Source organism: Polypterus senegalus, chromosome 15 (assembly GCF_016835505.1).
Source record: "Polypterus senegalus isolate Bchr_013 chromosome 15, ASM1683550v1, whole genome shotgun sequence".
NCBI classification, from domain to species: domain Eukaryota; kingdom Metazoa; phylum Chordata; class Cladistia; order Polypteriformes; family Polypteridae; genus Polypterus; species Polypterus senegalus.
Genome location: NC_053168.1, coordinates 32,405,557 through 32,428,287, shown reverse-complemented (window position 1 = coordinate 32,428,287; position 22,731 = coordinate 32,405,557). Strand labels below are relative to the sequence as shown.

Genomic DNA, 22,731 nt, shown 5'->3' with positions numbered 1-22,731 from the left:
TAGCATAAGACAGTGCACAATCCTGAGAAGCAGAAATGCTTTTTTTTATTTTACTAACCAGCATATTGTAAATGGAAAATGGAATTATTCATTTAGAGTAAGGTTTTTTTTTTGATAAATTATGAAATCGTTGTTTTAAGTGTAGAGTTACCTGAGAGCAAAATAGCTTTTTGCTTAGAAATGAAGACATTTGTAATTCAGGGTTTTCATTTTCAGCTTTCCATATCATATTTCAGATGTATCGGTTTTGTAAAGACAAGTCCATTATAAACGCAGTCTAACAAATACTAAACAGTTCCAGTCTTTATTCTAAAGTTTACAGAACTAGAGCACGTTTAGACTGTATCAAATAACTAATGACACTAAATGAGAATGTTTCAACAGGCCATGTCTACAAGATCTTCCAAAGGTGAACCGTTCATATGGCTGCTTCTTCATCAGAAGAGAGCTTTAACTAAAACTGGCACCAGTCACATGGTGAAGATTAAAACTGTGTGTGTTTACAGCTTACTGAAAGTGTACTTCTTAAGGGCTTTACACAAAGAGTAATAATCAGGTATAAAATCGTGGTGACCAGCTGCCAAGGTGCTATAGACTGTAATGACCCTTTCTGTAGCCAGAAAAGACACTGCAATTCTTAATTTGTTATCAAACCATGAGCTATTTTAGAAAAATGGAAAGTCCAGGCCAGATCAGTAAACTGGTGGTCTGCCTCTCACAAGTACTCTCCCTGTCTGTCATTGCTCCTTGATTCCTTTTACAGCTTTCTGACTGTTCAAATAACGAATCAATCTTAAATGAAAAACTCGTATTGTTCTGAAAATATTAGTCAATGGTGTGTAGGTATAATCTATAAAGAAAAGTTGCAAAACAAATGGAGCGATGAGCTGAGTAGCTGGAACTAAAGGGTAAGCAGAGAGATCATATCTACAAGACAGGAGCAATTTAGAAATAAGGCTAATGTAGCTTGAGAACTCCTTATGTACAGTAATTTGTGTAAAATATCTGTTGATTCATTTGTTATCTATTTTGTGCATGATATACCGTTAAAGCTTCCCAAAGTGCTGCTGTCTACTATAGCTGATCAGCAAAATTCTCCAAATAGTTTTTTTACAGGGCTTGCCAGCAGCCATTTCTGTAAAAATTGTTTCCCATGCGGCTGATCTTTTTGTTCCCTGCTAGCCCATGATGTTTTGCAATTTCCAATGTGATATCAGAGAGTTGTAGCAGCCAATGCTGGATGGAGATATCACTACCTGATCTGTGCTGCAGTACATACCCGATTTGCGTCATGCACTTTCAGAACTTTCATGCATGCATTCAGCTCACACTTCGCTCATCACTTCTGTCTACCCCACTACCCTGTAAATTATTTTAAGCATTTAGTTCTTTATGGGATGAAATGCTTCCTAAAATTTGAGCAAAATTTACTCCTAATCATAAGTGCCCTCATATTATAATTCAAGAATATCCACCCTGCCAAGCAACTTGATAATTTTACAGATCTTACATTTTAATCTTTCTCTTCTAATCTTTAAAGATCCAGCATCATCTGCTCATCCTTATAACTCATACACTGGACTCCATTAGAGATCTAAAGGTGTCCTGTGGATTCTGGGACCAAGATATTATCAGCATATCCATCCATTAAGTCCTGTAAGTTGTAAGATGGAACCTCCTCAGATCATACTTGATTTTCCGGCACATCCCACAGATGCTCAGTTGAATTGAGATCTAAAGAATTTGAAAGCCAAGTCAACATACTGACTCTTTGCCATGTTCCTCAAACTATTCCTGACAGTGTGACAGGGCGTGATATGCTGCTAATTAAGGCCACTGCCATCAGGCAATACCGTTGCCACAAAGGGGTGTATGTGGCCTGCAATAGCGTATATATCGGTGGTACATGTCAAAGTCACATCCACATGAATGCCAGGACTCAAGGTTTAACAGCAGAACATTACGAAGAGCATCACACTGCCTCTGCCTGCTTCTCATGGAGCATCCTCTGCCATCTTCTTATGGTAAACAATACACATGCAAAAGACTGTCCACATGATCTTAAAGAAAACATTTAGTAGACCAGGCCACCTTCTTCCAACACTCCATGGTCCAGTTCTGAAGCTTGCATACCTGTTTTAGATATTTTCAGGTATGGCCATTGATTGGAATGGGAACTGTGATCAGTCTGTAGTTATGCAGCCACATATGCATCATGCTGTGATGGACTGTGTGTTCTGTCACCTTTCTCTCATGGCCAGCATCAATTTTCTTACCAATTGGTGCTACAGTATCTCTTCTGTGGGAACCAACCAGACAGGTCAGCCTTCCCTCCCCAAGCTCATGAATGAGCCTTGGATGCCCATGACCATGTTGCCAGTTCATTGGTTATCCATCTTTGGACCACTTTTGGTGCTAAGTGAAGCTTTCCTTCTTTTACCTCATATCTGTAGTAAACTGTGAGTTTTCTGGGGCTTCATTTACCAAGAATTGTAACATTCATTAAAACAAATTTCTATAGTGCACATAAAATGCGTACATAAATGCAAATATACAAATCAGTTCATAAGCCATTTAAACTTTCAGATTACAAACAAAATGTTATACAGGTAATATTGTAGCAATAGGCAAAGTAGCAATAATTGTACATTTATGAAACTCTCGCAGTATGCCATTGACAGGGACACACGATTGGTCAGGGGGCACCATTTACAGTTTCACTTTGGGCAGCAAATAAAATGTTTGTGCGGACCCTGAGCACAGTGCAGTGTAAGCAATGATCGTCACCAACGAGGCAGCTCATTTACTAACGTGACCTAGCCACAGATTAAGAGGCAGGACTTTGCTTCCCTGTCCTTACTTGAGGTGGTTGTCACAATGATCTCAGTAATTGGCGTATCATCTGTCTGGAGACATTTTTCAGTCTTCAGTCTGCAACACATCATCTTATTTCACATTCTTGAATAAAATGTCCACCTCTGCAAACCCTTTTTAGTAATAATAAATAATAAATAATAATAATAGATAATAGTTTATTCAATTTATAATCTTCAACCCCAACCTTCACCTCCCCAAGTCTATTTTTCCTCTGTTCTTTCATTTGGTAAATTTAGATAAACCACTGACAGTAGAATCTGACCCCCCTGGCATCCACCACTTCATTGTTCATTCTGCTTCTCATCTGAGAGCCATTCCCTCTACACTTTCCCAAATTGGGAGAATTTTCACTAAGATTTGTAATTAAATACAAGCCGTGCATATCTATCACATGTGTGGATGGGCACAATGGTGGCTCACTTCTTCCCAGTGGTTCAGCCTTTGGGATCTTTGCTGCCTCAGTGTGTTTGTGTAGAAGTTTTGCCAACAGAGTGGATGTCTTGATAAATCCTAAGCCTGACTTTCACCAACGTACTGTAATTGTCTTTCTTTGATAATCAGGGAGAGCAGAAAGAGCCAGCGGCCAAATCTCTAGAGAACTCCAGATTATGTAAAAACTCTCCTCTGTGCTGCCTTGAGCTTGAAGCTCAGATTTAAACTGGCAGAAAATTATACTGTGAGATGTAAAGAACATTTGTATTCTGATCATTTACCCTAAACGCCTTTCCTCAATTCTGAAGCAAAAAAGTTAACAATTCACCAATTCAAACCAATAAATGGTGACTTTTACCTCCATGGAGAATTTATTTTGCTATTTGCCATTTGTGTTGTCTCATGAAGTGATGACTGTGGAAGTTCACATTCTGAAGTTTACAGTGAAATTCTTACTCGCTTGTGTGCTAATCGACATGCCACACATCACCATGATCAGTGCTTATGATTACCTTACCTCAAAGTTTCTGTGTTGTTTACCTGGAAAATCCCAGAAAACATTAGTAGATAGTACCCATCTCGACTAGAACATACAGCAAATGACATTTTTCACAACAGGAAATATTGACTTATAACACAAAATAAATCATTTTAATGTCACTAGATCACAAAGAGTTATAATATACATTAACTGATATAATAAGTGAAACATCCCATTACCTCACTGGTGTTAGTGAATGAAAATGAAGATTTTATAGTGGTGGGTGGAAATTTAAACAGAATAGAGTTTTGAACCACAATAGACAAGGAGAAGATCTCCTTATGTGTGCCTGCAGGCCTTGAGCTAAAAGATAACAATTTGGATTTCCCTGAAATTGTTCACTTCTATGCGATAGCTTGAGACCGTGTGACGTTAATTCGTTGGGATTTGCTGAGACTCAGCTCCTCGTTTGATGTCATAAAGTAGCATAAATGTCCCCCTTGTAGCTCGGCTTTACTCAACCTCCTCCATAGAATTCTAATTTGAGAAATGTTGCTTACCGTATCCCAGCTTCCATTGTGAAGAGCCCTGTTGTTTTGGTCGTGATTTGTTTCATGATCATCATGATCCTCGGCATGTCCATCTTCCCTTTGAGTCTCACCGCCCAGCTTCAAGTCAGACATAAGTTCAGAAAGACCTGACAACAAGGAATATCATTGTTTAGGCAATGGCACCCTGACTAATCTGACGAATTTGAGTGTGCCATGGTACTGTGATGTAGCAGATACATAGTTGAGCTACCTTACTGTGCTTCATCACAGTTCAGCCTCTGCATGTGTAATTTCTGCATGAAGTTTACACCTGTTCTCCATTTTGTTTTCCTGTGAACTTGAATTTCCTCTCACAGTGTGAATTTAGGTTGATTGGTAATTCTCAAAAGAATCAAAATGAGCTAATGTGTCCTGTTATAGACGTGGGTATCAGCACCCAATGCAGCGGAGATCATTGCAGGACACATTTATGCACATGGCCACACTCAGTCACACCAGGCAGCTTAAAGTCGCCAGTCAGTCAACTGTTGGGCACAAAAATCACAGAACCGTCAAGTCACCCAAGAAAAGGCATATTGTATATTTAGCAAGTGATTGTACTATTTTCTGTTCAATTTGTCCTCATCATCTTTTTCATTCTTTTCCTGTTGTGGTTGTAGGTAGGAACAGGCTGAGCTGGAATGACCAGGCCTCACTTTCACCAAAAAATTCCTCTAGCCCTTCAACGGGAATACCTAGAAGTTTCCAGTTGAGAGATGCAACAGAATTTTAGATTAGGGAGAGGAGCATGAAACAAAAGTCAGAAAACAAGCAGGTATCAAACACCTGGGGGCTCATGTAAAAATGGTGCGTATGAACATTTCCACGCTCAAATCGCAATGTATAAAACATAAACTTGGCGTAAAGCCATGCATATTTCCACGGTACCTCATACCCTGGCGTACGCAAGTTCTGCGCTCAGTTTTTCAGACTGGCGGTACCCAGCGTCAAAGCAGTGCTACTGTTCTTGTTTGGTTATCCTTTCTTTTTCAGATCCACATCCCTGACGCGGCTTTATAAATACTCTGAAATTAACCACATATTGTTTATTAGTTTAATGCATCTGATTGTAATTAACCAGTAACAATATAATGGTCCACGGAATGGTCAAACTATTCTAAATGCAATAGCTGCTGTAGCGTTGTTACTCTCACTGCACCTTCTTCTTCTTCTTTCAGCTACTCCCGTTAGGGGTTGCCACAGTGCATCATCTTTTTCCATATTACTCTCACTGCACCACTCAGAGTATTTATATCACTGTATCTGAGTGGGGAATCAATGTACAGACCTCACGGTTCAGAAACAGTTTCATCCCAAGAACTATAAACGCACTCAATCAGTCCATCAAGTGCTCCTTGTAGAACTGTTTCCACTTATAAATACAATTACCTCACTGTAAACTTGCACTGCAGTTATAATATTGCACAATCTGAACCACTTTATAAAGCGCGTATTTACATATGATGACGATATAATTTTTAAGATGAAATGCAGCAAAATATGTTTATTAAATTATACAGATAAAACATTAACTTCATTTAAATAATCTATATTGTTTATAATTAAACATGTCAGGACATGGACTTGCAGCGCTAGCTAGGAGCTGGCGCTCCGTTCACAGATTGTTCCTGCCTCGCGCTGTGTTCTTGATTGTGCTGGCGTGACACTGGATAGATAGATGGATAGAATAATTAAACACGTACTACGAAGATATTTCAATGTTTCTTAAAAGTTTTGAAGAATCGGTGTTCTAAGCATACAGATGGCTTAACGCCTATTACAGAGCTGATTGTGTGGCGATTGGGTATTTAGGGAAAGAAAAGTAAGGACAGGAATTAGAGGTTAGTACATTTGAAAGAGACAGTACTGCTACAATAAAGTATTTCATCGAAGGTCGTGCATGGCGCAGCAAGCATCTTGCGTAAGACATGAACAATCACTGCGCCACCATGTTCTACCACATGATTTACTGTAAATCCTAACAACGTGAAAACGATATCAAGTATACATCTCAGTATTTTAATTATTCAGAGAGCTGTAATATCATGAATGTAATGGATTCTGTATCCTGTCGGAGGAACGTAGCATGTAGTGATTCACACACACAGAGCACATAGAAGATCAAATACAAATAAAAAGAATTTAACGTGCTACTTTAGTTATGATGGTATTTGAGAAACTAGTAAATTAAACGATTTTAAGATGAAGTTTATGATGTTCAACTTTAAATGACAAAATAAACTATGTGATTAAAGTGGAAATTTCAAGATTAAAATTGAAATTTTGTGCTTTTTTCCCCACTGTGTGCCTATTTTTTTTGTCTGTACCCTAATAAGCTTTCATATGACACTCAGATGGTGGGCTATGACTCACCTTTTCACGGTGACTTTGATATCTGACAACTTCTTTTTTATGTCAGGCACAGTGCAACTTTGTGAACTTGAGCTTTTTGAGTTTCTCCGACACTCTGTCACTTGATCAACTTCCGTTTGTTGATTATATCACTGTTTTAAACCAACAAATAGTAAATTTTTCCTTGCCTCCACTTGGTATTCGCTAAAATTCTTCTATTTTCCCCCGTGCTTTTGCCATTGTCTTTTCACATGAGGCTGAGCTTAAGGGCTATTTATATTGATTTGCATATTCAAAGAGACGTATTTCTGGGAGGAGTTGGGGCGGGACAGCAGGTGCTTGCACATGCATTACTTTTCATGCTGACTGGGATTTATGTAGTGGAAGGAGATGGAAGTTTGCGTTTGCACAGATTCCTGCATGTGGATTTTTCTGTGCGTACGCACATCCCCACATGTATTTATACCAGCACCCTACTGGCGTCACATGCATCGACCTCTACAAGTCACATAATATCAGGCATCGTTGCTACCAACAAACTGCACACAATGATGACACCCCTTACAAAAATAAAGACTACAAAATGGTGTTACAGCAAATAATCAAATAACATGAAAAATGAACACCGCCTCTAAAATAAAAAACAAATCCCAAATTAAGAAATATAATCTGGGGGTCAGCCCCAGGTCTTCTCCCTGTGGGTTATGTATCGTGACTCTGTGACCAAACCTGCCAAACCACCTCACTGGAGCCTTCTTGATCCAGGGAAGCAGCAGTTCCACTCCCAGGTCATTCCCTTTAATAGGGATCTCCTAACCCTGTCATCATCCTGTGCAGTAGCCTCGTGTCGCCTACTTATATTGGAAATCTCAATTTCACAGGCGAGGATGGGGATGTGGGCTGACTGGTAAGTCCATGGCACTTCTTGTAGCTTTAAAGCAGCTGTTGCTTTGTCATCACTGTATGGCACAGTGCTTGTAAGAATTGTTGCACCAATTTGTCAGTAAATCCCATTGTCACCTCTACCGTTACCTTACGCAAGACCCTGCAGTACTTGAACGTCTCTGCTGGTCACATCCTATCATTAGGGAACGAGCCACTCCTCTCAAGAGGGCCATGACCACCTACTTCCACCCAGTTATGAATATTTTCCACTAGGAATCATAACCTAATGAAACAAACAGCTTTAGGCTCTCAAACTCCATCTTGATATCCTGCCAATATAAAATTATGAAAAGGAGATGAAATAAGATGCAGCCTTCCAGAGTCCATCACCCCATTAAATGGTCGCCACTGATACCCTGTATATGAACACAGATTTTAATGGGGCTGAACGGTAACTACAGGAACAGGTAAGTCATCATTAGTTAATTGCTAAATGATTATTATAAGTAACAAATATTATTTTGCCTACCTGTCAAAGTCATGTTTTCAGATTCATTTTTATAATGATCAAAGATATAGTCCAGAAAATAAACGGGTCCTGGCAGCTTATGTACATGGATGCAGTCTCCTCTGAGAACATAGAAAATGATATTCCCAAAAAGCAGAAGAATGTCTGCTGATGTGCTGCCGGAAGATGACGAGCTTTCATGAAGGAGGTCAGCTGCACTAACACAGGACTGAAAGAAAATCAAATTATAAATTTCTTAAAAATAAAGGACAGACTGATAGTTAAACAGTTAACAAATGAGCAGTAAAAGAAGGTAAAATGTTTAAATGCTGGAATTCAAAAATAATAATTACACTTGAGGACTGCTGCCCTGCCTGGGATTTGTTCCTGCCTTGCGCCATGTGTTAGCTGGGATTGACTCCAGCAGACCCCTGCGACCCTGTGTTAGGATATAGTGGGTTGGAAAATGACTGACTGACTTACTAATTACACTTGAATCTCTAAGATTTAAAAATAACTTGTCTTCTTTGGACACCATTTTGTTTTCTGCTGCTACCTCCATATTGAGGACAATTGTCGATGGTTACCACCAAAAGTGTGCAGGCCCTCATGTAATGGGCACAATGGGATAAATATTGTGTCTTAAAGGTGGCAAGGCACAAAATTTATTTAAACAGGAATCAGGAAATGAAGCATAGTCAGAGACCGAGCAAAAGTTCATTACCAGGAATCAGATGTAATTGTTTGTCAAATCCTAAATCAAAAAATAAAAGTTGTCATTGAAAGATAATCAAAGCGAGAAGTGTTTATGCCGGAGGTCAAAAATAAAGCAAAGTAAACTACACAATGAAATAATTCAGCTCAGTCTCAGATGACCTGGGTAGGGGAGTGCATGATGGGACATGGTGGTGACCTTCTAAACCATCACGCAAAAAACAATGCTGGTCGGTAACCATGGCAACAAAAGAAGCCAGAACCACAACATGGCGAAGCTAAACACAAAACAGATAAGTGTAAAAAAAAAGACGTGAAAATATGCAAAGTTGGTTATTTCATATTCAGGGTGCAGCATTGGATTCAGTGCATGGTGCATAAAAAGACAAGGAAAAATGTGAAAAGAGGCAAAATTATATCAATAAAGGTTAGCATTGGCTACATATTTGCTCATGTGCTTCAAAACGATATTTGTGAAATCTTAAGTTAATGTACTGTTGTCTTTAGGGTTAACGATATCTCTGCTTCAAATTTGGGACGATGAGTTAGCTTTGTGTATTGGCATCACGACAGGTAACATGGCTCTCGGTTGTGGCTTTTGACTGCACCCTTTTCTCCTGGTCCCTTCACAAAGCAAAAACTGCCATTTTTATCATTGGAAGAATACATGGTGCTCAGTAATTCTCAGTTGGTTTCAAAAACCAACGTAATAATAATAAAATTTATATAATAATTACCTAGTTATTATGTAACTATTCACGATTATGTAACTGGATAATCTGTTAAAAGTAAGCCAGGACTACCATATTACTGATCATCAGAGTTCTGTTGTTATTTTTAAAATTTTTGAAGCTGTGGAGAAACCTATGGGATGTGGTCAGGCCCAGATTAAGCCCCCCACCGGCCCTTGGGTGACTTAACTCTTTAAGAGTTGATCGTACTTCTAATAGTGCAGCATGCGGACACCCCACAATCGTTTAATGCACTGCCCACTTGTGATTTTGGCACCCGGATACTCAGTGGCCTCCACGAGCAGAAGGTGAGGGTCCCTTCTTGATCATTTCACCGAACAAGGTATGGGGATTGGTGAAAAGGCCCCTTGCTGGCACAGACCCCCTGGGTGCGTCCAGGACAACCTGATTGTAGATCTGCCTCTGGATGTGTTAGGCTTTTATGACAGAGACCTATACTATAAATGTTTTAAAATCATTTATAATGAAGTATAATTGTTGGGTACCCCCTAGCTGACTAGCAAAGAATGTCTCGCCTGTGACCACCCTGGCCCAGAACTTGCCCCGTGTGACCCTGAGCCCCAGAAAGCAGACCGTGAAGACATATTTGTCTCATGTCAGAATGTCGCTGCCTCTCCTCCCTGAGACAGCACTGCTGAGACACAAACTCCTGGGCCTTAAACTTCTAAGCAGCAACTTCTACCCCCCAAACTAAGGGGGAGCTCCAGATGGTAGAGTGGGAATAAAACCTGCAGCTTGTAGTGGCAGCAAACCCATTACAGCAGTGGCATCTCATGGAGGCTAGCAACACCCTGAACACAGACATCCTGATAGAATAAGTGATCCTAATAGTAATGGTGTAACATTACTGACAGGAGATTCAACTAATAATTAATACATGCTGGCACTGTTCATTTCTATTTTAATTCCGTATTTTTCTCTGTGTTAACTCTTTTAAGGATTATGTTTTTTCGGTGAAATGTTTTCAGACAAACTCCTTTTTTGTCAGAATGTCAAATTCCTGCTTTTCCTAGTGACCGACCTTGGCTTTTGCCAAAATACAATCTCAATAGTAACTCTGTAGTGCTTTCAATTGGAACAGGTAATTAGTATCAGTAAAGTGGAACTTTGGGTTTAAATGTACTTTCACCCTGTTAGCCATTCTGTAAAAGTGGGAGCTTCAGACAGATTTGAATGTGACGCTTTGATCTGTAATCTTATACTGTGACAAAGTTTTGGAGGATGTAGATCAAATGCAATATAAACTCAATTATGGTTTATTTTCATGTATTATGTACAGCACTGACATTTACAGGCTGCACATTTACAGTATGTGGCCCTTGAAATGAACTGAATGTTTGAATCATTGTACAAAAAGGAACAGGTGAAAAGAAGCAATCTGCTGAACTATGTACAATGGCCGCCTCCTCTACATACTGTCTGTGGGGGGCTTCTTTGCTGATTTGTGCAAACGTTTCAACTGACTGAGGTCCGCCGTCACTCACGGCCTTGTGTTGTACCCAGAGCCTGAAGTGGGCCTATAAGCGTATCAGTATTTCACTTCTTGTACTTTACAAACCAAAACGTAGCGGCATATCATGGTCTGACCTCCAAGGGGGCACCCAAGTTCTCTGCAATATTTCATTTATTTTATCACCACCCCCAACCCCATTCTTTGAAGTTTATATAAGTACGCTCGACAAACTGGCTTCAATTTGAATTATTTTATACAGGATTGTGAGGCATAAGAAGCAGCCAACAGAACAGGGAGTACCCAAGGAGGCCACGTCTTCTTTTCTTCTTTTTCTTTGTCCACTTCACATTTCATTTTCCATGCAGTTCGCCCCCTCGTCTCTGCTGGCAGCCCCGATTACAACTACCGCTTGGTCAGTGGCGCTCTTCTGCTTGTCATGTTCATTAGTGTGAACTGCAGGCCCCATTTCTCCGTGTGATCTCTTATCAATGCCAAGACCAGAAAAGCGCGCACTGTATTACTACCCTCAAATATCAGGAAAATAAAAACATGTGTTTATGAGATTTTGGATAGTTAGTTTTTCTATTGTTGGGGGACTTACCTGTAAATACTGACATATCAAAATGGCCTTTCTTAGTGGACACCTACTGACTTCCATCCTGCCAAATTCCAGTTTTGTCCTTGAGTGGCCCACCCAAAGCCCAGACTTAAACCCCATAGAACAACTGTAGACAGACCTGAGGATGGCAGTTTACAGACGCTGCCCATCCAATCAAACGACGCTTGAGAGGATCTGCCTGAAAGAATGGAATAAACTGGTCAAACCCAGGTGTGCAAAGCTTGTTGAGACGTACCCAATGAGCTGTAATTACTGCTAAAGGGGCTTCTACAATTTACTGAATTCAAGGTCTGAATGCTGTTTTGGTGCAATGGGGGGGTTCTACAAGGTATTAGGCCGTCATCATTAATGTTGTGGCTGATTGGTGCACATACAGAATATCCACCCTTCCGTGCATTTCCTGACTCCATGATCGTACAATGACCATTAAAGAAGGTGTAAGGAGGTGCCAGTTATTTACATCTGTATAAATGTGGTGCTGCCCATTATGGTGATCAATAGAGCCTAGCAAATCTTTATTTTAATTATTTTTGCATGTTGTTTTCATATTTTGTATTTTTATATTAATGCAGCATTAGCATTATGTTTGTATTGTGTATAGTAAAACTGTGAAACATTTCTAATGTATAAATATGAAAATTAAGAGTCATTCGCAGTGTGTGAATGCAGCGGCTGCTATTCACATTTTGTACTACTTAGCAACATTTTTAGTGCCATCCACAGCTCAAGGTGTTCAGAAGGCGACCCTTTGCCCAGCACGGAGATGCCAGTGTCAGCAGGAGCAGCTACTCCTTTCCTTACCTTATTTGTGTCCACTGGTAGATAATTCTTTTCTATTGCAAGCAGCAAATCCTCCAGTTTATTTGGAGGCAGAATGAAGTGGTCTTCTTCTCCCACCAGACTTTGCACAAAAGCTGTTGTTTTATAGTTCCACTCTTTATTCTTTATAGCAAGACATGCTTGAGAAGGGTCGCTCAGGTAAAACACCAGGCCCGCAGTGAGATTGAAGAAATCTTCTGACTCGATTCTGCTTGCTTCTGATAAGTTGTGCCTCTTAAGCTGAGTGAAATCATCAAAAGTGAGACACTAGGGAAAACAAAAATAAGATACTTTTTTACTGTGAAGTTTACTAGATGTAAACGTCCTGTTAACTTCTGGAGAAAGCAAAATAATACAATCTGACTAAACATTCTCGGACCCGCTTAATCCAAAATAAGGTTTAGGGGTGGCCCATGTCCTATCCTGGCAAATTGGGTGTAAGGCAGGAATCAGCCTTCGACAAAGCACCACTCCATCACAGGAAAAATAATGAAAGGTTAGAAACAACAGCATTATAAGCAGACAGCAAGAAAATGTAACCCTAAGATGTAAAGTGCTGGCTGTGATGACACTCGGCCTCCTTACCTTCATTTTTCACTTACTGTATATACTCACATATAAGTCGGGTCTTGAAGCCCAAAAAATCGATCATAAAATCAAACCCTGACTTATATGCGAGACTTAAATTTTTTTTTTCAACTTCTTGCCTCCTCTAATCTTGCATCAGTTTCTCAGACACATCGATGTTTTGTTACAGCAGCGCAGTTACCAGTTTCTTTCGCTACTTCAATGACTTTTATTTTAAAACCAGCTTCATATTTTCTTTTGATCGATGCTCCATCATAGATAAGGGATACTCTTACGATAAAGGTGTATGAGGGTGTGAGATACAAGAAACACTAAACAATGTAAACGTCGCTTCGAAATAGTTTGGCTATTACTGTGTGGTCATGTAGGCACAATACATAGAAAAAAGGTCGTGTACTCTGTGGTTACTCTCTCAGGTGAGCGTTAGCATATCGTAATCTCTTGGACCAATAGCGAGAGTTTTCTGCATTCAACCTATACGACCAACATTATAAAATACTGGAAATTATATGGTAAAATCAAACCCCGACTTATCCGTGGGAGAACTTATCCACAAGTATATATGGTAGTTCATTTTTCCTGTTAATATATTAAGTATGCATTTTTATATAAAACATGGAAATTCAATCATAGTTAGAAACTACTGTACATTACAACTGCCAAGGGAAACTCTATACAGGGTTTTGTTTGCTTGAGTCTCCTCCAGTGGCCAAACATATGCCGTTATGTCAAATGGTGAGACTAAACTGGCCTGATATGACTGTGGCTACATCCACACTACCACTTATTTGTTTAAAAACACAGACATTATTTGCCTTCCATCTACACTACCCAAATGCTTTTAACCTCTGAAAACGAACACTTTTGGAATCGTTCCCCAGAGCCGTCAACTTTTGAAATACAAGCATGGGTAAAAATGGAAACTTTTGAAAATGCAGACTCGAGTCACGCTCTGATTGTTCCCGCTAATATCTATCTATCTATCTATCTATCTATCTATCTATCTATCTATCTATCTATCTATCTATCTATCTATCTATCTATCTATCTATCTATCTATCTATCTATCTATCTATCTAATTACATGCCCCTTCCCTGATTGGATCTTGCTCGTTGCAATATCTCATTCCCCGATTGGTCACCCTTCACAGAAGGAAACCATATTCCAATACAGCCAGCACAGAAGAGCTGCACCTGACAGTGCTTGTTGTCTTGCTCACCCGTGTGCATCTAAATTGTCTCAGTTGGAATGCCGCACACATGCACAAACAGAAAATAATTTGCATTTGCTACAGTTTTGCGACAGAGCTCTTTGTCGGCGGCATCACCATCCCTTTCATGGATTTTTCCACCCAGTGAGGGCAAATATCTGCGCCACATGTGTCTTCTGTCATTTGAGTGTGGAGTTCACTTTCATAAATGACGTGAAAACACTAGCATGGATGGAAATTGTTTTCTTTTAAAAATGCAGTTTTTAAACTTCCCCGTCTCGCTAACTGCACACCACATCTTGTGTTAACCTAAGTCAGAGCAGCTCACTTCTCTTAAATTATACTGCACAAATGATACGGTGTTAATGTATATAAAAGTACAAAATAAAAGCAGCTTAACTTATTTAGTAGTACATGAAAGATGGCCTGATGACCCATCATGCTACTGTGACTGAACGTGTAAGTGGAATTTCTGTTAAATTAAGAACAACCTTACGGCTGCATCATTGAAAGATTTTATTAATTCAATATTTCTTCCACACTGTAATTTATCGACAAAGGACCACAATGATGCACCCTCGGTCATATTTGGATGCAGCCAATAAATTTTATCTTGAGACTTCAGCACAGATTTTTAAATCTCCATTGGACACTTTTAAAAATTTGATGTTTAAGAAAAGTGAACACAGGTGCACCACATCCAGCAGGTAACAGCAGCACATGAATCTTCTCATCACTTGAGCAGGAATCGGCCGTCTGTGAAGGCAACTACAGCCATATGATACTGTAAAATGATGATCAAAAACACATTTTATGTATGCTACTAGTACATGTTGTCACATTTTTATTATTAGTGATAACAAAAATAAGTAATAAACAAAATTGGGACAACAAACTCGCTGAAGACGTGACTAGAAAATCAAGAAACAGTCCTACTTTCGAACCAGCTATCCACCTGCACGTTACGGCAAGCGCACATTTTCTTACTTATGGTGAGGCAACTCCTGGTGAGACTTTCAAACTTTCCCCCCCCCCCCCGTTGCCTGCAGCTGTTGACCTTGATGTCAGATTGTGGGTAAGTACCTAGGCTGCTGCTCGATGAAAAACAGAGTACTGTTGTTTGATCGGTTTGTGACAGGCGAAGTGAGATTCACACCCATTTACACGCTCACAATGGGGAACTTGCTTTACATCGTTGAATTGCCTGCTTTTCTTGTATAACAGTGTGCTGCAATGGCTGCCCATACTATGAACGCTCTTCATAAAATGAAATGGGAAGTTCTGGCCTACGATCCAGATGTGTTGCCTTGTAATTTTTATCTGTCCAAACGCCTCAAGGATTCGCTTTGAGGTTGTCAGGTGAAAGAAGACGTGCACAGCTGACCGCTAGAATCAAAGTACTGTGAAGCAGGGAAGCTACCTTGAAAAATTATGAATTTGATGTTTCTCTAACATAAGTAGAATATATTTATAAAAATCCGAGCAGAGAAACTTTTTCATGAATACTAATATTCATCTCCTGTCTTCCTTATTTACTGTCGGAGCTCAGTCGTTGATGGGTGTTGTGGCCGCTTCCTCTTGAACTTTGGACCTTACTGCTCGATGTGTCATTTACTTTGGCGTTTCTCTTTGTCAAAATTGCATCAAGTTTCAGTAAAATCTTCTCACTGTCCATCCTCAGCTTTGCTGCTTTTTCTCTTTTATTTTTAACATTGACATTCTCATTTCTTCGGTGCAGTTAAATGGATGTAAGTGTCCAGGTCGTTCTAGTCTGAATATCAGAGGCCAAATGCTGCAGAAGCACAAATCCTTTTTTATTAGAGGGGTATGATTTGGAAGGTACATACAAGGGCATCAGATAAGTGACTCATCCTCATTTATGGTTATCTAGTTTCGATAGCTGGACTCCGATACTGAATTGAACCACAAGATGAAAAGAACATGTCACCTTGTCCCACCGTGACCCAAACTGGTCATTTCCTGGAAACATTCTGCTCTCAGTCAGTACAGTCCATGCATTTAACAAAATAACTGCTCTGCAACCATTTTAAACCTTGAGACTTGAGACTTTAATGACTCTTGCATACTTGTGTATTCTTGTTGCTGTGCTTATATTTGTTATCACTTCTGGCTTTTATGAGAGCCCTCGTGATCAAGAATTTCAATGCACTTGCTGCAAGTGGCAATAAAGTTTAATTATAACTTGGAGGAGCAGCACTTCACCCTGTCACTAAGGGCCCTGCCCAAAAGTCACGACAAGAACTTCAAGAACGAGCACCCAGAAAGTGGTGGAGAGACCACTGAATAGACTTACACACACCAGCTATCGGGCCAGGCCAAGAATATGGGGGCACAGAAAGCATTAGATGTTTGGTCTGTGTTCAAGGATCAGAAGTGCAACGCTCCCCCAGGGCTGTGCAGAGCGGCAGAATCTCTTTGTCCTTAAGCTTTGGTTTGCTCTGAGTACTTCGATTTACCATACGGTGCCTACAAAAAGTGTTCATTCTTGCTGTGTCTTAGGGGTCCGTGGCTGTGCAGGGTTTTAAATTAAGAACAACTTGGCTCAGGCTTGTGGGTGTCGATGTGCCGATGTGCTGCCATGGGGTGTACCATGGAGTAATGTGCCGATTGCTTATTAATGTGGGAGCCTGATCACTGGCTCATTGGCCATCCGCAGGTCATTAAGCAAATCATCTGCACCCACCAAGGTATAAAAGGAGTCTGAGTAGACAAGAGGGGAGCATGGAATGCAAGAAAAGAATCAGGAGTGAAAGCCAGCTCAGAGCAAAGGAGGCAGGCTGTGAGGGAGCGAGAGGAATGGCATTCCAGGTGTGGCTCACTGCCGCTGAACAGTATGGAGGAGTGGGAGAAAGTGAGTGCTCCAGGGGTCCTGCTAGACCAAAGTCGAAGAACTCTGAGTAGACAAGGGGGAGGATGGAAAACAAGTGAGTCAGCACCATGGAAAGAAGGCAGGGCAGACTGAGAGGGAGCGAGATGAACAGCACTCCAGCGAAGGACCTCTCCTGTCGAACAATATTGAGGTGCAGGAAAAATCAAGTGCTGTATGGGTATTGCTGCACTGAAGTGAAAGAAGTCGGAGTAGACAAGATGGGAGGATTGAAAACAAGGAAAGAATTGGGATAGTGAGCCAGCACAGTGGAAAGGAGGAAGGGCAGTCGATGACCACATGAGGGAGTGAGAAGAACACCACTGCAGGGGTGGGTTGCTCCAATATAATCAGAGACTCCAAGGGTCCTGCTGGACCGATGGACAGTAGCAGGATGATGGAGGTCTGGCTCCAAGCATCTTAGCGGTGACCAACAGAGGAAAAGGGACCATAGCATCTCAGTCCTTCTGAGAAGACCTGAAGAGTGAGCAGTGGAGACGAGGGAGAAAAATGTCCTGGGCTTGTAAGGGAGAATAAGAAACGGGAATTCAGTGTCTGACTTTTATTTGTGCATTTAATTTGGCCGTTCCGACACTGATCAAAAGAAGAAGGCTTTAATGTCAAAGTGAAGGCAGATCTCTGAAAAGTACAGTATACAGTAAGTGGCAAAGTGGGCATCAGACTACGGAAACAACCACAATGCACGGCTGATGACTCAACAACACGTCTACATGTGACAGGGAATGAGGCCGGTGATTTTTTTCACTAGAGATTCTTCTGTAATTATAAAAACCAGACAGACAGGCCGAAGTGAAATTAATGGATGAAAATACACCTGGACAGCAAACTGAACGCCATTCTTCTTTTGTCACTGGCATGGATTTCACTGGAAGCAGAACATTTGGTGCAAATTGTTTTGCTCATCATTAGTAAGTGTGCTCACCTCATTAAGGTGCTCAGGGTATTTGCTCTCAAGCCCCCTTTTATATTGATTTTACTTTACAACTTGTGATGTTGTCATTGACGCTCTTCTAAAGAGCCCAACGATGTCAGGTTGTCATTACAAGTCTATTAACAACTGATGGACTGCTTAACATTCTGAGTGTTGCGTAACGCACATTGCCCTTGATATCAGGTGTACTGTTTATTGTCTAAATAATCCACACTTCATCATTTTGTTCTTTCATAAAAAACTTTTAAAACCAATTAAGGTAAAATAATTAACGGACGAGCTGATCCTGTTATGGTGAAGATGACCAGGACGCGTTATATGCACTAGACTGCATGCCTAAATAGTAGAAGTTGGCTGTTCCTGTATTCTTTATTATGCTTTTTAAACAATTTTCACTGTCCATATTATGTTGTTTTTCTTTCCTTACATCACTTTGGCTCCTGCCACATGTGCAGATACCAGAGTGATAATGGTGGCTTGTAAAAACGATGGTGATTGCTGTCCCAATCATACTTAGATTAGCCACCTTTGCACGTCTTCTTGATCTTGGACTTGTCTGATCCCATGTGACTCAGCTGTAAATAGCATTAAAATTATTATAACATTTTCACATCAGAGATACATTGGAGATAAGATATGTTGAGTTTTTTCTTTTGCATGTGCCTATGGTTTTAAAAATAGAAAAATTTCCATGGTACCTTTATTACTTTCAAACTCTTATAGTGCAGTAGCGGTGCAAAAATGGAGGTATTTACTGTGTAACACCTTAAGTTCCTCCCTAATTCTTTAAAACGCAATTCTAGGAAAGAGGAATGCTTTTTAGGTAGCACTTTAGAAAAGAGACTTTAATGACTTGCTTAATAATAAAATAATAATAATTATTATTTACATTTATATATGTAGCACTTCTCCCAGGCGGCATGGTGGCGCAGTGGTAGCGCTGCTGCCTTGCAGTAAGGAGACCCGGGTTCGCTTCCTGGGTCCTCCCCGCGTGGCATTTGCATGTTCTCTCCATGTCTGCGTGGGGTGCCCTGTGATGGGCTGGCACCCTGCCCAGGGATTTTCTACTGCCTTGCACCCTGTGTTGGCTGGGATTGGGCCCAGCAGACCCCCGTGACCCTGTATTAGGATATAGCGGGTTGGATGAATGGATAGCACTTTTCCCACTACTCAAAGCTCTTCAGTGAGTGGGGAGCCACTTCAGCTGTCACTAATACAACAACATTTATTTACTGTATATAGCACATTTTCATACAAAAAAATGTAGCTCAAAGTGCTTTACACAATGACGAATAGAAAAATAAAAGACACAGTAAGAAAAGAAAAGTAAATAAGTGAACTTAATTAACATAGAATAAGAGGATGGTCCGATGGCCAGGGTGGACAGAAAAAAGGGATTCCAGACCATGAGACCGCCCAGTCCCATCTGGGCAGCATGTGTAGCATCCATGTCCATGAGGGACAGCAGCCATTTTTTTGCCAATACGCTCACCATATATAAGCTGTTAGGTGGTGAAGTGGTGAGAGAGATAGCCAATTAGAGGTAGAGGATGACAAGGGGGCCAGAATGACTAGGCCATGGTGGGCATTTTAGCCAGGACACCGGGATACACCCTGCTCTTTACAAAGGATGCCCAGGGATCTTCTATGACCACAGAGAGTCAGGACCTCAGTTTTATGTCTCATCTAAAGGACAGTGCCATTTTTGCTGCACAGAGTCCCCGTCATTGCACTGGGGCATTGGGATCCACATTCAGACCGCCAGGTAAGCGCCCCCTGCCAGCCACACCAACAGGTCTTCCAGCAGCACCACAAGCTTTTCGTGGCTGGCCTGTTAGTCACTAATTGCTATGTGCTGTAACACCAAGTCTGACTTGGGGTCTCGTTACTCAACAGTTAGTGATAAGTGACCCACACATGCACTGTAAGGGTCTGCTCTCCTAGCATGCTGTGCCAGTCTAGGTCTTGTTCCAGAACAGTGAGTGACTAATAATCGCTCTTATGTAATCCCTGTTCTGAAGTGTTAACACTTTTTTGTTTCTATCTTATTAGCAGTCGTGGGGTGCTGTGGTGGGGTAGAAAGATGAGATATTAATGAGCCAAAAATAAAGTGACTAGTGATGAGCAAACAGGAAAGTTTGCATACAGTTTTGCGAAACTGACAGTAAAAGTTGTTTTATAGGCATTGATTTTGCAATTGTGAAACTCACAGCTCACTAAAAGAGATTTTTGAGATGGAAAGGGAGGAAAACTGCAGCCTAAAGCCTTGTTCGCACCTCCATGTTTATCTGCACACATTTCTGCAGCTGCCTCTTGGTCACTTCACCCCGGGAAATGGCAGTACTTTTTGTAAAAATGTGCTTCCACATGAAGGAGAGGAGAGGAACACACGCACCCACCACGTGACAAACCAACACAGGATCCCAGATTAGGACCCGAGTGCAGCCATGCAATGGGTGACACCTCAGCACCTCACTAGCTCAGATGGAGTGGAACAGTGTGAGGTTTTTATGGTGGCTGGAGTGCCAGCTCTGCCACCAACCCCCAGGTTTTTCTCTGTAGGTTGGAGGACCTTCATGCAGGGATGGATGGAGATTAACGGAGCAATTGCAGGTTAAGGACCTTGCTCAAGAGCCCAGTGAAGGAGAGTCACTTTTGGTGTTTATGGGATTTGAACCGGCAACCTTTCGATTGCCAGTGGAGATCCCTACCTCAGAGCCACCACTCCGCTTATTCCACCAGAAGACACACAGAAATTCGCCAATGTCCACATTATTGTGTTTTCCACATGGGAGAATTTCACTATACAGAAAGCCGCTCTCCCGCCATGTCCCTTCCTGTGTTGTGATATCCACACTTCATACATGTTGCAGCGTCAAGCTTTTCTGTCTCAGATTGTTCTTTAGGATTGCAGTTGCTAAGATTTTCAATTTGATTGACAAAGTGGACATTGTAAAATGAGAAGAAGCACAACACACAGCCAAGTCAACAACATTTCTACGCATGAAGTGGAACTGGAACTTGTTTCTTTTGCTAGAGATCTTTATAAAAGATAGACAAGTTTGAAATTAACGAATGAAAATGCATCCATGTGGCAATGAAAAGCCCTTCTTCTTGTGTCAGTGGCAGAATTTCACTGGAATCAAAACACCATTTTTTATTTTATTTTTTATTTGAAGTTTCATACAAATGAATTCGCTAATCACTCGTAACTACTGAAGATTGACTGCTCCTCTCTAAAGGGTATTTGCTTTCAAATTTAGAATTGTTTACTAGAAGTGAGAGTTTATTATGGCAGCAATGGGTGCACAGCCCATCACAGCACACATTCACACATGTGTTGCCATTCTCAAAGTCCGAAACCAATTCACAACTGCACCCAGGTGCCACGGTTTGACCCATTTTGAAAATCATGTGAATTTGTAAATGAGCAGGTCCATCCCACGACATCCACACTCAGACAGATTTAGATTTTGTATCGTGACGGCCGGGACGTCCCGAGAATGGCTACCATTTAATGAAAGAACAAATCAACTCAGAGGACTGAATCCTTAAAAACAGGGCTATAAAATGGAGGTAAAAGGAGTTAATTAGCAGTGAAAACTACTTACTGATTAGGAAAAGGGTTAGAATGAAAACCTGCGGCCACTGCGGCCCACCGGGACCAGAGCTGGACACCCCTGTTTTACTGCTTTCCAGGGACGTTGCATGTCTTCTCCATGGTCTGACTTCTCTGTTTCTCTGGTGGCCTTTCCTATCACCCTTTTGGATATTTTATACACAGTGCCACCCTCAAGAGTTGCCCTTTTCCCACAATGGCATATACATTTTCTCATATGTTGATTTTCTCTCTCTTTTTCTCCAAGGGCCCCATCCCTAACTTGTATCACTTTTTACAGCCGGGGTCATTCTTTGGATCTTCTATGAACAAACTCCATAAAGTCAGTAACTTGCTAGCAATAGAACCCATGTGCCACTGTTCTGGCCATTTTGAAAATCATGGTAACAATCAGATAACTGCCATGTTGGAATTACTGTATGCATGCAACTCTCAAAGCCAACCAACCTATTGTGATCAGCACTGTACAATTCTAGACTTATGGACACCTGGGAATTAAGGAGAAGGTGTATCATCTCTAATTAGTAACGTTAATAAATGAGAATTGGTGAATTAGTGAAAATCCTCCAATTATTTACAATGTAGAGGACCAAAGCTATGACTGCCCTCTGTCCAACAGTGCTGCCAAAAGCCCAAGCAGTCAGAGTTAGAGATTAACTGTACCTTTGGGTGTTGACGACATAAATGTTATAATGTGGGGACAAAGGACATCGATAAAACAGCATTACAGTAGTTATATGATATCTTGGGGATAGATAATATAAACTCATAATCCATCCATTTTTCCATGCATCCTTGATCCCACTTCAGAGTTCAGTGTCACGGGGCATGGAGCCTAGTCCAATGCATGGCACACTCACACACTTTTACTTGGGCACTTTTAACGTCAACAGCTGGCCTAACACGGACATCTTTGAGGTGTGTGAATAAAAATAAAAGCCTGCCATTGAAGTCCCCACATGGAGAGGGGGGAACATTGAAAAGATACACAC

At 40.9% G+C, this 22,731-nt stretch overlaps 1 protein-coding gene across 2 annotated transcripts in view; it reads right to left on the bottom strand.

Annotated features, from left to right (window-relative positions):
- Positions 1 to 22,731, bottom strand: part of slc39a4 (solute carrier family 39 member 4) — a 90,271-nt gene that overhangs the window by 53,451 nt on the left and 14,089 nt on the right. For both annotated transcript variants that reach the window (XM_039737243.1, XM_039737244.1), the window contains exons 2-4: positions 12,465 to 12,749; positions 8,147 to 8,354; positions 4,351 to 4,487 (exon numbers count right to left, since the gene is read on the bottom strand). In XM_039737243.1, the coding sequence (XP_039593177.1) occupies positions 4,351 to 4,487; positions 8,147 to 8,354; positions 12,465 to 12,749 (630 nt within the window). The remainder of the gene's footprint in view (positions 1 to 4,350; positions 4,488 to 8,146; positions 8,355 to 12,464; positions 12,750 to 22,731) is intronic.